The 16,282-nt window shown below is 40.0% G+C and overlaps 1 protein-coding gene across 1 annotated transcript in view; it reads right to left on the reverse strand.

Moving 5' to 3' along the window:
* BEND2 (BEN domain containing 2) overlaps positions 1–16,282 on the reverse strand; it is a 77,894-nt gene that overhangs the window by 36,054 nt on the left and 25,558 nt on the right. Inside the window, exons 4-8 of the mRNA XM_064278048.1 lie at positions 12,703–13,399; positions 5,326–5,451; positions 3,549–3,665; positions 2,539–2,664; positions 1,219–1,344 (exon numbers count right to left, since the gene is read on the reverse strand). Of these exons, the coding sequence (XP_064134118.1) occupies positions 1,219–1,344; positions 2,539–2,664; positions 3,549–3,665; positions 5,326–5,451; positions 12,703–13,399 (1,192 nt within the window). The remainder of the gene's footprint in view (positions 1–1,218; positions 1,345–2,538; positions 2,665–3,548; positions 3,666–5,325; positions 5,452–12,702; positions 13,400–16,282) is intronic.

Below are 16,282 nucleotides of genomic sequence, written 5' to 3' on the forward strand. Positions count from 1 at the left end.
AAGTGGTACAGCCACACACACAAAAAGTTGGGGAGTTTCTTATCATACGAAATAGGCAGTTACCATATGACCCAGCAATTGCACTCTTGGGCATTCATGCAAGAAAAATGAAAACTTATGCTTGCCCAAAAACCTGTACATGAATGCTCCTAGCAGCTTTTATTGTAACAACCAAAAACTGGGACCAACCAGACATGCTCTAACGGGTGAAGGGTAAATGCATACCATGGGATAGTGCTCGGCAGTGAAAAGGAATGTGATCTGAGACTTTCCACAGGTAGCAAGTGAGCAAATGCTTAAGAAGAATGTTTCTTGCTGTTTGGTTTGTTTGTTATTGATCTTTAACCCATTATATTCCCAGCGCTGGTTCTTAGTGAAGAACCTGATTATTTAGAAAGTTGAGATAACTAAATTGAGTGATCTCAAATACACTTTTCTTATCTTTACAAGAGGAGTTAAAGATCTCAAAAGTCTTTTGCAACTCTAAAAGTCTATGTTTCCCAATACTATCTAAATAAAAAGGTGGTTATTTTTTTGCCTGCAGGGAAAAAAGGAATGACATATTGATATATGCCTCGACTTCAATGAATCTCCAAGGAATTTTGGTGACTTAGAAAAGTCAATCCCAAAAGGTTATATGCTACATAATTCCATTTATATAACAATACTGAAGTGATAAATTATAGAGTTGGAGAACACATTAGCAGTTGCCAACAGTTACGGAGAGCGCAAGTTATTGGAGGAAATGTCAACTAGAGGGAGTTGGATGTGGTTGTAAAAGGCAACAGGAGGATGGTGGTGGTGATGGAACTATTCTCTGTCTTGACTGTGGTGCTAGAAATGTGAACCTCCACATATGCTAAAGCTGTATAAAACTAAATACACACTCATACCCATGCACACACAGAAACAAATACAAGAAAGACTGGGGATATCTCAATGAAGTCTGTGGACTGTATCACATCGATGTTTTGCTTATATTTTATCATAGTTTTACAAGATGTTACCGTTGGGGGACACTCGGTAATGGGCAGATGGGATTTCTCTGTATGATTTATTAAAACTGCTAGTGCAGCTAAAATTTTCAAGAGGAAACTTCTCATTTCCAATTAAACAATTTTTTTTTTACTTAGAAATGCTACTACTGGGTTGCATTAAGGGTGTTGATGAATCTAGATTAAATATTACTATTTGTAATATGCATCACTTCAAACTCACCAAAATTGGGAAGGTTGCAGAGAGAAGATGAAGGAGTATTTTCATCACTGTTATTTTCCAAGGAAGGTGGATAATTCATTCCCTCAGGATTCTGTTTCATGATGGCTCCTATTTTATCCAGCATTTCTAAAGATAAAATATTTTTCAAGTGCTGTAAGAAAATTCTCACTTGTGTATTTTAAATCCAACAAAACTATCCTTCAGGACTGAAGAGAAAATTAAAGCTTTATCAATCAGACACACACACACAAATCTACAAGTATTTGTCACTGCCTGGCTTACCCTGAAATAAAGGACAAAGTAAAATCTTCAAAAAGAAAGGATATGAAGAAGGAAGGAATCCTGGAGCATGAGGGAGGAAGAAAGACAATAGAAAGAGCAGAGATATGCCTGCGGATAAACAAAAACATTCATACATTGCTGGTGGAGATGGAAAATGGTATAATCACTCCGGAAAACACTTTGGCCATTCCTCATAAAGCTAAAGATGCAATTACCATACAATCCAGCAATTGCACTCATGGGTAGTCAAACCAGAAGAATGAAAACTTACATTTTACAAATACCTGTACATCAGTGTTAATAGCAGCTTTAATCACAATAGCAAAAAATCTGAAAGCAATATTTCCTGCAATGTGACTGAATAAACAATCTGAGACATATTCATGCCATGGAATACTATTCATCAATAAAAACAGAAGGAACTACGGGTACACCGAACGGCCTGGGGCAGTCTTCAGCAAATTACGCTGCCTGCAAAAACAAATTCCAAAAGGTTACATACCATAGGATTTCCATTATCTAACAATCTTGAAGTGACAAAATACAGAGATGGAGAAAAGATCAGTGGTTGCCAGGAGTTATGGATGGCTTATGGGGGAATGGAATACAATGTGAGAAAGGATGAAATGATTATCAAAGGGCAATAAAGGGGATCCTTGTGGTGATGGAAATGGACTTTATCTTGACTGTGATGGTGGACATACAAACCTGTGGTCCTAAAACTGCACAGAACTAAACACACACACATACAAAGATGCAATTAAAACTGAGTACATAGCCATAAGATGTGAGGATTGTATATGTCAATACCCTAGCTGTGATATTTTCTATAGTTATGCAAGATGTTATAGTTTGGGCAAATGGGTAAAGTGTGAACAGGATCTCTCTGTATTACTTCTTACAACTGCATGTGAATCTCGAATTATCTCAAAATAAAAAGCTTAATAAAAAAAAAAGAGCTACCAGTATCTTGCATTAAGGATGTTGATGACTCTAGATTAAATAGCATTGCCTGTATATGTATCACTTCAAACTCACCACCACTGGGCGTGATGTAGATATGTGAACAGGAAGCACACTGGCCACTCTCATTTCCCAATAAGGCTGAGTAATTCATCGTCTCCGGGTCCTTTTCCAGGCTGGGTTCGCCTTCTTCCAACATTTCTATGGGAAAAACAGAAATACGGATACAGAGAAAAGGGATCACTCATACATGCTAGTGGAAATATAAAAAGGTACAGGCACTCTTGAAAAGAGTTTAGCACTCTCAAAACAAGTTATTAACACAGGACCCAGCAATTGCATTTCTAGGCATTCATGCCACAAAAATGTAAACTTATATTTACACAAAAACCTGTGTATCAGTGCTCACGGCAGCTTTTCTAATTGCCAAAATCAGGGAAAATATCCAGATGTCCCTTAACAGGTGAACGGTTAAACACAGACACACACAACTCCTTCAATCTCCAAATAATTTTGGTTAGTGAAAAAAGCCAATCACAAATGATTACATACTGTGTGATTCCATTTATATAACATTCTTGAAGTTAACAAAATTACAGAGATGGAGATTACTGGTTGCCACAAGTTAGAGATGGGGCAGGGGTTAGGGAAGGGTGAATGGAATGAGGTGGGTATAGCTATAAAAGGGCAATATGAGGGATCCCTGTAATGATGAATGTGTTCTGCATCTTGACTACGGTGGTGGACATACAGACCTATGCATGTGAATAAACTGAATAGAATTAAACACACACACACAATGAACAGAAGTACAACTGAGGATCTATTAATACAATCTGCGGATTTTATCAATGTCAATACCCAGTTATGATATTTTAGTATAATTTTGCAATATGTTATCGCTGGGGGAAATGGGTAAGCACCAACAGGATCTCTCTGTATTATTACTTACACATGCATGTGAATCCACAATTATCTCAAATAAAAAGTTTAAATTAAAAAGAGCTACCACTAGCTTGTAATAAGGATGTTGATGAATCTAGATTAAATAGAGCTACTTATAATAGGCATCACTTCAAACTCACCAACACTGGGAGGGATGGAAACAGATGATGAGGCAGTAACTTGGCCAATGCTAGTTCCCAATAAAGTTGGGTAATACACTGTCTGAAGATTGTCTCCCAGGCTGGTGTCTTCATTTCCTAAAATTTGATAAGTAAAATATTCTCAAGTGCCAGAAGACAGGATCTCTCAACCACAAATTCTATATTGAGCTAAATTATGCTTCAAGAACAAAGGGGAAATGGCATTCCCACAGGAGGGAAAACTAAAAGAAACTATACCTAGCTGACTTACCCTTAGAGAAAAACTAAAGGAACATCCTCAAACACAAAAGATAGGATGAAGGGAGGAATCTTAAAGCATCAGGAAGAAAGAAAGAACAATGAAAATAGAAGACATATGCATTCAGAGAAACTGGGTCATTCATACATTACTGATGGGAGAGTACAATAGTACAGCCACTCTTTAAAAGTTTAGCAGTTCCTAATTGCACTCTTGGACATTCATCTCGTATAAATGAAAACTTATGTTTAAACAAAAACTACTAGTACATGAATGTTTACAGCATCTTTACTTGTAAAAGCCAAAAAAAGGAAAAAACCCAGCTGTTCATCAACAGGTACATCCATTCCCCCATACGCCATCCATAACTCCTGGCAACCACTCATCTTTTCTCCATCCCTATATTTTGTCACTTCAAGATTGTTAGATAATGGAAATCCTATGGCATGTAACCTTTCGGAATATGTTTTTGCAGCCAGCGTACATCCATACCATGGAATAGTACCTGAGAATAAAAAGGAAGGAACTACTGATACATGCAACAACTGGCAAGAATCTCCAAAGAATTATGTTTAGTGAAAAAAGCCAATCCCAAAAGCTTACATAGTATATGATTCCATCTACATAACAATATTGAACTGAACAAACAACAGAGAGGGGAGTCAGATCAGAGGTTATCAGAGCTTGGGATGAGGCAGGGGAGGGGAAGAAGGTGACTGGGAAAGGTGGTTGTGGTTTTAAAAGGACAATACGGAGGATCCATGTGTTGACGGAATGTTCTCTATGATGACTGTGCTGGTGGATATACATACTGATTCATATGAGAAAATTGCATTAAACTAAATACATGCACAAAAGGAGCCCTGGTCACACAATGGTTAAGCCCTTGGCTGCTAACTGAAAGGTCGATGGTTTGAACTGAACCCACCCAGCGGATTCGCGGGAGAAAAGATCTGGTGATCTGCTTCTGTAAAGATTACAGACTAGAAAACCCTATAGGCAGTTCTACTCTGTTATAATAGTCGTTATGTGGTCGGTGCGGTGGTTAAGCACTCAGCTGTTAACAAAAAGGTTGGCAATTCCAACCCACCAGCCACTCCACGGGATAAAGATGTGGCAGTCTGCATCCATAAAGTTTTACAGCCTTGAAAACTGTATGAGGCACTTCTGCTTTGTCCTGTAGTGTCTATACGAGTCAGAATCGACTCAACGGCATACGACGACGACAAATACATGCACGTACAGACACAAGCATACAATCATAGATTGTACGAGTGTCAATACCCTAGCTGTTACATTTTACTATCATTTGGGAGATGTTATCAGTGAGGGGAATTGGGTAAAGCATAAATGGGATTTGTGTCTGTCTACATTATTTCATACAACTGGCATATGAATCTAAAACTACCTCAAAATAAAAATTTAATTCAAAAAATAGCTACCATTAGCTTATATTAAGGGCGCTGATGAATCTAGATTAAATAGTGTCATTTGTAATATGTATCATTTCAAACTCACCATCATTGGGTAGGCTGCAGACAGATGAAGAGGAAGTACCTTGACCACTCTCATTTCCCAGTAAGGTTGGATAATTCATTGTCTCAGGGATGTTTTCCTGGCTGGTTCCAGCTTTTTCCGGCATTTCTACAGGAAAAACATTTTTCAAGTTGTTAAAAAAAAAAACTCAACCGTGTGTTCTATAACCAGCGAAACTATCCTTCAGGAACGCAGGGGAAATGAAAACATTCTCACATAAAGAAAAGCTAAAAGTATTTGCCACAAGCAGACTTACCCTAAAGTATGGTTATAGGGAGATCTTCAAATAGAAAGGATGGGATGATAGAAGGAATCTTAGAGCATCAGGAAGAACAATGGAAAGGGTAGAAATATGGATGTGGAGAAACTGGATCACTCATACATTGCTGGTGGGAATAGAAAATGGTACAGCCACTGTGGGGAAAGGTATGGTAGTTTCTTATAAAACTAAACATGCTATAAGACCCAGAAATTACACACCTGAGCATTCGTGCCAGAAAAATGAAAACTAACTTTTACGCAAAACCTGTACCTGAATTTTCATAGCACCTTTAGTACTAATAACCAAAAAACTGAGGGGAAAAATTTCCTTCAATAGGTGAATGGTTAAGTAAGCAGTGGTACATTTGCACCATGGAATAGCACTGTGAAGTGCACAAAGCAATTTGGCCTTTCATTCTCGATTCCTGACAGCCAGACTACTCAGGGACCTGATACTGACTAAGCCTCAAGAAGCACGACACAATTTACCGTGGCCGTGTGCTGAGGCCAACAAAAACTTTGGGAGATGGTGGCTCGGTGGAGGTTCCAGGTTGGTGACCATGCAAGAGGAAGGGTAGCACTATCCTCTTTGGAACATGGAAGCTCTGCGCTGGGACCATTCCCAGACCTCACCCTATGAGTCTCTTCATTTGTATCCTTTACTGTTACATTAAAGTTATTTCAGATATGGTATCTCCCATGTGCTCTGTGAGCTGTTCCAGCAAATATTGTACCCAAAGAAGCAGGCGGAGCTGGCCGATCTGATGTGGATGGAGTCATGTGGACTTCCTAGTTTGTAGCCAATACCCCCTGACCCAGCCCCAGGTGACTGGGGATGAGAGAAAGAAGGGGCCAGCTTGCCTGAAGTGGAAGAAGTCAAGAGGAAATCCTAAGTTTGTGCCTGGTACCCACTGACCCAGACGCAGGTAGCTTGGGGTGGCAGGGGGGCAGGGGCATACTGTGTGAGCAGCTAGAATCTGAACTGTACAGGGAAGGGAAGCTGATATTTCCATAGTACACAGTTGGCATGTGGAGTGGAATTTGTTATCTACCACACAATTTGGCGTCAGAGGTAGATGATCTTAGTCTCCCTGGACTGTTACATACAATTGGCATAGCCAGCAGGATTCACTTGAGCAGCCCAGCTGCACGAGTACTCAGTAATAAAAAGGCAGGAAATACTGCAACATGCAACAACTTGTTTGAATCTCCAAACAATTTTGGTTAGTGAAAAAAGGCAATCAGAAAAGATTACATATTACATGATTCCATTTATATAACATTCTTGAAGTAACGAAATTATAGACATGGAGAAGAGATCAGTGGTTGCCACGAGTTAGGGTCAGGGCAGGGGGGTAGGGAAGGGTGAACAGAGTGAGGTGGATATGGCTATAAAAGGGCAATATGAAAGATCCTTGTGGTGATGCAAGTGTTCTGCATCTTGACATGGTGGTGGACATACAAACCTACATGTAAATCAACTGGAGAGAACACACACAAACACACACACACACAAATGGGTACAAGGAAAACTGGGAACACAGAATAATATATGTGGATTGTATCAATGTAAATCTACTTGTGATTTTTACTGTAGTTTTACACGGTGTTGTAGTTGGGGGAAATGGGTAAAGCATAAAAGGGATCTCCCTGTATTACTTCTTACAACTGCATGTGCATCTAAAATGATCTCAAAATAAAAGTTCAAAAAAACACAATGTTCAAGGCACATATTCTTCACTAGTTAAGCTACACTACTGTTTGGTTTTAAGAAGACCTCAGGGAATATTTTTCATTTAAGGTTTAAAGATCAGCTCAGAGCAATAGTTTCAAGGGTTCATCTATCCTCCGTGGCTCCAGAAAGTCTGGATTCCATGAAAATTTGAAATTCTGTTCTGCGTTTTTATGCCTTTTGATCAGGATTCTTCTACAGAATCTTTGGTCAAGAGTAGTGGTAGCTGGGCACCATCCAGATCTTCTGATCTCATGGCAAAGGAGGTAGTTGTTCATGGAGGCAATTAGCCATATATCCATTTGATCCTCCTATTCCTGACTCCCCTTCTTCCTCTGCTGCTCCAGATGAATAGTTAACTGTTGTGCCTTGGATGGATATTCTCAAGTTATTAAGACCCCAGGCACCACCAACAAACTAGAAGGTAGAACAAAAGAACTAGACGTGTTATTAGGCCAATTAACTGGGGTATCAATCTGTACGGCACCAAACTGACAACGATTCCAAAGATTAGATAGGAAACTTAGGGGGCAGTGAGTTTATGTTAATGGGGAGGAACAACTTGGAAAAAGAGGGTGCGAATGGTTACACAACTCGAAGAAGGTAATTATTGTTGCTGAATTGTACATGTAGAAATTGCTGAATTGGTGTATCTTCTGCTGTGTATATTCTCAACACAAAAATAAAACAAATTTTAAAAATTCAATTTAAAAAAGACCTACCACTAGCATGTTACAAGGACATTGATGAATCTAGATTAAATACTGCTGCATGTGCTATATATTATTCTGAACTCACTAAAATTGGGAGAGATTGAGAGAGCTGAAGAGGTGGTATCATGGCTATTGTCATTTGAGTAATTCACTGTCTCAGGGTTCTTTTCCAGGCTGATGTCAGCTTTTCCCAATATTTCTGTAAGTAAAATGTTTTCAAGTGCTGTAAGACAAAACTCTTCACTGCAAATTCTATATTGGGTGAAACAATACTTCAGGAAAGAAGATGAAATAAAGATAACTTCACACGAAAGCAAACTAAAAGAATTTGTCTCTAGTCAACTTACCTTTAAAAAAAGGCTAACGGAAAATCTTCAAACAGAAAGGATACAATGAAAGAGGGCACCTTGGAGCATCATAAAGGAAGAAAAAATCAGTAGAAAGAACAGAAGTATAGATGGGGAGAAACTGGACCACTCACATATTCCTTCTGGGACTACAAAATAGTACAGCCTCTGGTACAATTAACACATGACCCAGCAATGCATATGAATGTTCTTAACAGCTTTACTCCTAAGAGCTAAAAACTGGAGGGAAAAAATCTCCTTCAATGGATAAATGGTTAAACCATGATATACACCCATACCGTGGAACAGCACTCAGCAACAAAAAGGAAGGAATTATTGCTATTTGAGGAAGACCTTCAAGGAGATGGACTGACACAGTGGCTGCAGCAATGGGCTGAAACATACCAATGATTGTGAGGATGGTGCAGTATTTCATTCTGTCGCACACAGACTCACGATAAGTCGAAATCAACTCGACAGCACCTAACAGCAACACTGATACTCATAACAACATGAATGAATCTCCAGGGAATTATGCTAAATGGAAAAAGTGAACACCAGAACGTTACATTCTTTGAGCCCAGTTATACGATAATATTGAAGTGACAAAATTATGCTGTTGTTAGCTATCATCCAGTAGGTTTCAACTCATAGTGACCTTATGTACCACAGAACGAAACACTGCCCGGTCCTGCACCACGCTCACAATCGTTGTTATGCTTCAGCCCATTGTTGCAGCCACTGTGTCAATCCATGTCGTTGAGGGTCTTCCTCTCTTTCGCTGACCCTCTACCAAGCATGATGTCCTTCTCCAGGGAATAATCCTTCCTGACAACATGTCCAAAGTATGTAAGACGCAGTCTAGCCATCCCTGCTTCTAAGGAGCATTCTGGCTGTACTTCTTCCAAGACAGATTTGGTTGTCCTTTTGGCGGTCCATGGTATATTCAATATTCTTCACCAACACCACAATTCAAAGGCATCAATTCTTCTTCGGTCTTCCTTATTCATTGTCCAGCTTTCACATGCATATGATGCGATTAAAAATACCATGGCTTGGGTCAGGTGCACCTTAGTCTTCAAGGTGACATCTTTGCTCTTGAACACTTTGAAGAGGTCCTTTGCAGCAGATTTGCCCAATGCAATGTGTCTTTTGATTTCTTGACTGCTGCTTCCACGGGTGTTGATTCTGGATCCAAGTAAAATGAAATCCTTGACAACGTCAGTCTTTTCTCCGTTTACCATGATGTGGCTTATTGGTCCAGTTCTGAAGGTTTTTGTTTTCTTTACATTGAGGTGTAATCCATAATGAAGGCTATGGATTTTGATCTTCATCAGTAAGTGCTTCAAGTCCTCTTCACTTTCAGCAAGCAAGGTTGCGTCATCTGTGTGATGCAGGTTGTTAATGAGTCCTCCAATCCTGATGCCCCGTTCTTCTTCATACAGTACAGCTTCTCAGATTATTTGCTCAGCATGCACACCGAATAGGTATGGTGAAAGGGTACAACCCCAACAAACACCTTTCCTGACTTTAAACCATCTCCTTGTTCTGTCCGAACAACTGCCTCTTGATCTATATACAGGTTCCTCACGAACACAATTAAGTGTTCCAGAATTCCCGTTCTTTGGAATGTTATCCAGAATTTGTTATGATCCACACAGTCGAATGCCTCTGCGTACTCAATAAAACACAGGTAAAAATCCTTCTGTATTCTCTGCTTTCGGCCAGGATCCATCTGACATCAGCAATGATATCCCTGGTTCTATGTCCTCTTCTGAATCTGACCCGAATTTCTGGCAGTTCCCTGTCGATATACTGTTGCAGCCAATTTTGAATGATCTTCAGCAAAATTTTACTTGCAAGTGATATTAATGATATTGTTCTATAATTTCCATATTTGGTTGGACCACCTTTCTTGGGAATAGGCATTAAATATGGGTCTCTTCCAGTCAGTTGGCCAGGTAGCTGTCTTGCAAAGTTCTTGGCAGAGACAAGTGAGCACTTCCAGCACTGCATCTCTTTGTTGAAACATCTCAATTGATATCCCATCGATTCCTGGAGCCTTGTTTTTCTCCGATGCCTTCAGTGCAGTTTGGACTTCTTCCTTCACTACCATCGGTTCCTGACCATATGTCACCTCCTGAAATGGTTGAACATAAACTAATTCTTTTTGGTATAATGACTCTATGTATTCCTTCCATCCTCTTTTGATGCTTCTGTGTTAATATTTTCCCCATAGAATCCTTCACTATTACAACTTGAGGCTTGAATTTTTTCTTCAGTTCTTTCAGCTTGAGAAATGCCAAGCGTGTTCTTCCCTTTTGGTTTTCTATCTCCAGCTCTTTGCACATGTCATTATAATACTTTGTCTTCTCAAGCCACCCTTTGAAATATTCTGTTCAGTTCTTTTACTTCATTTCTTCCTTTTGCTTTAGCTGCTCAACATTCAAAAGCAAGTTTCAGAGTCTCCTCTCACATCCATCTTGGTCTTTTCTTCTTTTCCTGTCATTTCAATGACCTCTTGCTTTCTTCATGTATGATGCCCTTGATGTCATTCCACAACTTGTCTGGTTTTTGGTCATTAGTGTTCAACACGTCATATCTATTGAGATGCTCTCCAAATCCAGGTGGGATATGATCAAGGTGGTACTTTGATTCTCATGGACTTGTTCTAATTTTCTAATGTTCCAATTTTCAAGTTTCAGCTTGAACTTGCATATGAGCAACTGATAGTCTGTCCCACAGTCTGCCTCTGGCCTTGTTCTGACTGATGTTGAGCTTTTCCATCGTCTCTTTCCACAGATATAGTCGATTTGGCTCCTGTGTATTCTATCTGGTGAACTCCATGTGTACAGTCGCTGTTTATGTTGGTGAAAAAAGGTATTTGCAATGAAGAAGTAGTTGGTCTTGCAAAATTCTATCATGCGATTTCCGGCATCATTTCTATCACCAAAGCCGTATTTTCCATCTACTGACCCTTCTTCTTTGCTTCCAACGTTCGCATTCCAATCACCACTAATTATCAATGCATCCTGATCACATGTTCAATCAATTTCAGACTGCTGAAGCTGGTAAAAATCTTCAATTTCTTCATCTTTGGCCTTAGTGGTTGGTGCATAAATTTGAATAACAGTCGTATTAACTGGGCTTCCTTGTAGGTGTATGGATATTACCCTATCACTGACAGCATTGTACTTCAGGATAGATCTTGAAATGTTCTTTTTGACGATGAATGAAACACCACTCCTCTTCAAGTTGTCATCCCCTGCATAGTAGACCATATGATTGTCTGATTCAAAATGGACAATAGCAGTTCATTTCAGCTCTCTAATGCCAAGAATATCAATGTTTATGCATTCCATTTCATTTTTGACGATTTCCAATTTTCCTAGATTCATACTTCGTACATTCCAGGTTCCGATTATTAATGGATGTTTGCAGCTGTTTCTTTTCATTTTGAGTTGTGCCTCATCAGCAAATGAAGGTCCCGAAAGCTTGACTCCATCCACATCATTAAGGTTAACTCTACTTTGAAGAGGCAGCTCTTCCCCACTCATCTTTTGAGTGCCTTCCAACCTGGGGGGCTCATCCTCCAGCACTGTATCAGACAATGTTCCGCTGCTATTCATAAGGTTTTCACTGGCTAACTCTTTTCAGAAGTAGACTGCTGGGTCCTTCTTCCTAGTCTTAGTTTGGAAACTCAGCTGAAACCTGTCCTCCATGGGTGACCCTGCTGGTATCTGAATACTAGAGGCATGGCTCCCAGTATCACAGCACCATGCAAACCCCCACAGTATGACAAACTGAGAGACACGTGGGGGTACAAAATTACAGAGCTGGAAAACAGATCAGTGGTTGCCAACATCAGGGACAGGGGAGTGGTAGAGGGAAGGGGTACTGGTGGGTGATGGGTATAGTCATAAAATGGCAATGGAAGGGATTCTTGTGGCAATGAAAATGTTTTGTATCTTGACTATGGTACTGGACATACAAACCTAATCACGTGATAAAACTGTATAGAATTAAAGTCATACACATACACACACACACACACACACACACACAAATGAATACAAGTCAAACTTGGAGAGCAGAATAAGATCCGTGGATTGTATCAACGTCATCACCTTAGTTGTGATATTTTACTAAGTTTTGCGAGGAGTTATCATTATGGGAAATTGGGTAAAGATGATCTCGCTGTAGTATTTCTTACAACTGCATCTTAATCGAAAATAATCTCAATATAAAACATGTAGTTTAAAAATAGTTATCACTAGCTTGCATTAAGGACATTCATGAATCTAGCTAAGGAAGTACGACATATGTGTCATTTCAAACTCACCAAAATTGGGAGGGATGCAGAGAGATGACAAGGTAGTATCCGTGTTTCCACTGCTATTTTCCAGTGAAGCTGAGCAATTCATTATCTCAGGGTTATTTGCCAGACTGCTCTGTCTTTGTGGTAGCATGGCTGTTGGTACTCCTACTGCAGCTCTGGCAGATGAGACGTTGGTGTTATTTTCAGCATCTTCATTGAAAAAGTAGGACATTATAGCAAGACAAGGATATGGGTTGCCTCCTGTGAAATGTGGCTGTAACGAACGTGCAGAGATGATTTTGGGAGGAGGTGGACTCTCCCTGTGGACCTCCTGATTCTCACTGAGGACTTGCTCCTGCTCCCTGAGGACTGGTTCCTCCCCCATGAGAACTGGCTCTACCATTCTGAGGACCGGCTCCTCCATTTTGAGGGTTGGCTCCTGCTCCCTGTGGACCTCCTCCTGCTCCCTAAGGACTGACTCCTGCTCCCTGTGAACCTCCTCCTGCTCCTTGAGGACCGGCTCCTGCTCCCTGTGGACCTCGGCCTCCACTATGAACACTGGCTCCACCCTGAAGGCTGGCTGCTGCAGTTCAGGGCATGCTGCTGGCTGAAAAGATGTTCCTACAAGGTCGGTCTGAGCATAGGTACTCCGCTTTTGCTCTGGTAAAGATGGGTGACAATTTCCCTGTCCAAAGTGAAAAAAAAAAGTTAGGCAATTTTCTTCGGTTCTTTGGCTTTAATTTCTCCATACTCAAGTATATGCTCAAAACTTTTTGTGCAAATCTAGATGACCTCTAAAACGATACAAACCCAGTACAAATCAACTGTGGATAAAAATAGAAATTAAAAAGATGGTAAATGCATTAATACTTATTTTCCTTGCAACATTATTTTCCATCCTTAAGGATAAATGCTGTATTTCAATTACATGATTCTGAGTCCTGTTCAATCCTATATTCTAATTGCATTTTATTACATCAGGGTTACAAATATAAAAAATACTCACTGTCATTTATTTATCAAACCTAAACTTTAGCATTCTTCCAACAGAATTTTATTCCACCATCTGCTACTAAAGTATAGATCTGCTTTGCTAGTCTCACAGAGTTTTATTAGTTCTCTATTACATCTAACTGATTGGTATCTTTAGGAACCGTGGGTTTATCAGAGTTGTAAAAATATTTTTATGACACTTACATGTTTTAGTAATGAGTGTTCCTCCCAAGAATGGTACGTTTTTGAAACAATTCCACAAAGCTCATTAACCTGCCTATTCGTCTTTTCAATAAGCTCTTGCAAAACCTATTATGATAAAAAATACTTTAGTTCTTACTTCAAAAGAAAAGTAACATAGTAATACCATCAAGCCAAATTCTAACTCCTAGAAAGTTAGTTCTCAAGCTGTCAGACATTTCTTGTTTCCCACTTGATAACTGGCTTTAGGTGACCTACTGCCTGAGTGGCTAAGAAGCCCCAACCTTCTAGTAAACTACTCTATTTCACACAGGCATTGAAAGGAGCTTGAATACTGGAAAGCAAGTTTGCCACAATTCCTATAACCCATCACATTTATGGCAAGGTCCTTTCATATCAAGAGGGTACAGCTGTTGGAAAGGAATTTTCTAATCTGTTAAAAGGCCCAAGAGTCTCCCTCGTGTGAACTAAGAGGCAGTGAGCTATCAGATGTGGAGAGAACACTAAACCAAATATAACAGTTCTGACTTCTGCCTTCGAAGTCGTTTAAAATCACGCAACCAACAATTAACCTTACAAACCCTTTGAGTACATGCCCCCTGAATGCCAATGCGGTATATGTCACTGAATTTTTCTTGGAATACACAGAAATGTCATTTGGGCAAAAATGCACTAAAATAATAGGCCAGAAACATTTCTTCATTGCCTCATTCATTCATTCATTCAAATAAACATTTATTGAGGGCCTACCACCTGTCAGAACTACTTTGCTGGGCACCAGGACCAGGGACATAAAAGAAACACTCCCTGCCCTAAAGGAAACCCCATTTTGGTTGGGGAGGGAAACAAGAAACTATTTCAATAGACAAAGTGCTTCACAGCCCAGAACAGCGGATCTCAAAGTGTGTCCCTGGACGGGCAGCACCGACATCACCTGTGAGCTTGTTAGAAATGCACAGTCTCAGGCTCCACCCCAGACCTACTGAACCAGGAACCTCAGAGCGAGGGTGGGGTCTGCGGTTTAACAAGCCTTCCAGGTGATGCTGATACACTCTGAAGTGTGAGAAGCATTAGCCAATTGCATTGTGGTACATATTGCAGGCTCCAGGGGAACAAGGTCCTGGCTGTAATCCTAGATCTTCCCTGCTTATCAGCTGTGTAACTTTGGGCAAGATACTCGAGTTCTCTGTGCTTCAATTTCCTTATGTATAGAATCAGGATGAAAATATCTGTCAAAGTTCTCATGAGGACTAAATGAAGTGCTATGGGCATGATGACTAACAGTATTCAATAGTCTATTATTATTATTACTATTAGTGGTGTTATCACTATCACTACCACCACCAGTGTCATGACACAAGTAAGAACAGGAGGCTAAGCATGCACAGAAGAGTGAAAGCTGGCAGTCATGAAAGGCTTTTGAGAGGTGATGACTGAGTTGAAAAGTAAAACAAGAGAAGGTGTTCACTAGGTGAAGATGCGTGGAAGGGCACACAGGGCAGAAGGGATAGCATATTTCAAACTACCAAAACATGAACGAGCATAATATATTTAGGGAACCATTCCTAGTTTACTGTAGAGTGTGAGACGTGGAGGAAAAGTGTTGAAAGGAGGCTGAGGAGGCAAGTAGCACCACATTTAGCTTTTTACTCTGAAGGCAGAAGAAACTGAAGTATGGGAGAGACATGAGTCAGACTTGTCTTTAAAAAGCTCAAAATGAAAAATGATGAGAGCCTGGATCAAGGCAGTGGTGGCTAGGATGGAAATGAAACTGTACTGAGGAAAGAACCATCAGTACTAATGAATGATAGGCTAGGGCTGAGGAAGAGGGAAAGGTAGGCAAGGACCAGGGCTTCAAACTGGTTCAGTGTGGACAGAACCCCTGCTGAGAATTTGTATTTCTAGCAAGGTCCTAGGAAGTTATACATAAGAATCACCTGGGGCTCTTGTTAAATGTAGATTCTGATCAGTATACCTGGGGTGGAAATGCAAGTTCTCAGCAGCAGTTTGAACAGGAACAAACCAGTTCAAAGCCCTGTCAAGGACAATGCCTGTATTTCTGGTTTAAGTGATTAAGTAGATGATGGTAGGTATTCTGACAGAGGAAATATGGAAAAGAAAGTGGGTTTTAGAGAACAGACGATGAATTCACAATTTTGCATACATTATATAGCATTATCCAGCAGACAGTTAAAATACATACATAATTCTGGAGCTAAAGAGAGCAGTATAGGCTAAAGACATAGATTTGGGAGTCAGAACTATACTGAACCAAGACCACAGGCGAAGAGGAAATCTCTCAGGTAGATTATTTAGACTGACCAGAAAAGAACCAATGGATAGTACAAGTGAACTTAGAAGATGCAATATCAGA

The sequence above is a fragment of the Loxodonta africana genome, chromosome X (genome assembly GCF_030014295.1).
Source record: "Loxodonta africana isolate mLoxAfr1 chromosome X, mLoxAfr1.hap2, whole genome shotgun sequence".
NCBI classification, from domain to species: domain Eukaryota; kingdom Metazoa; phylum Chordata; class Mammalia; order Proboscidea; family Elephantidae; genus Loxodonta; species Loxodonta africana.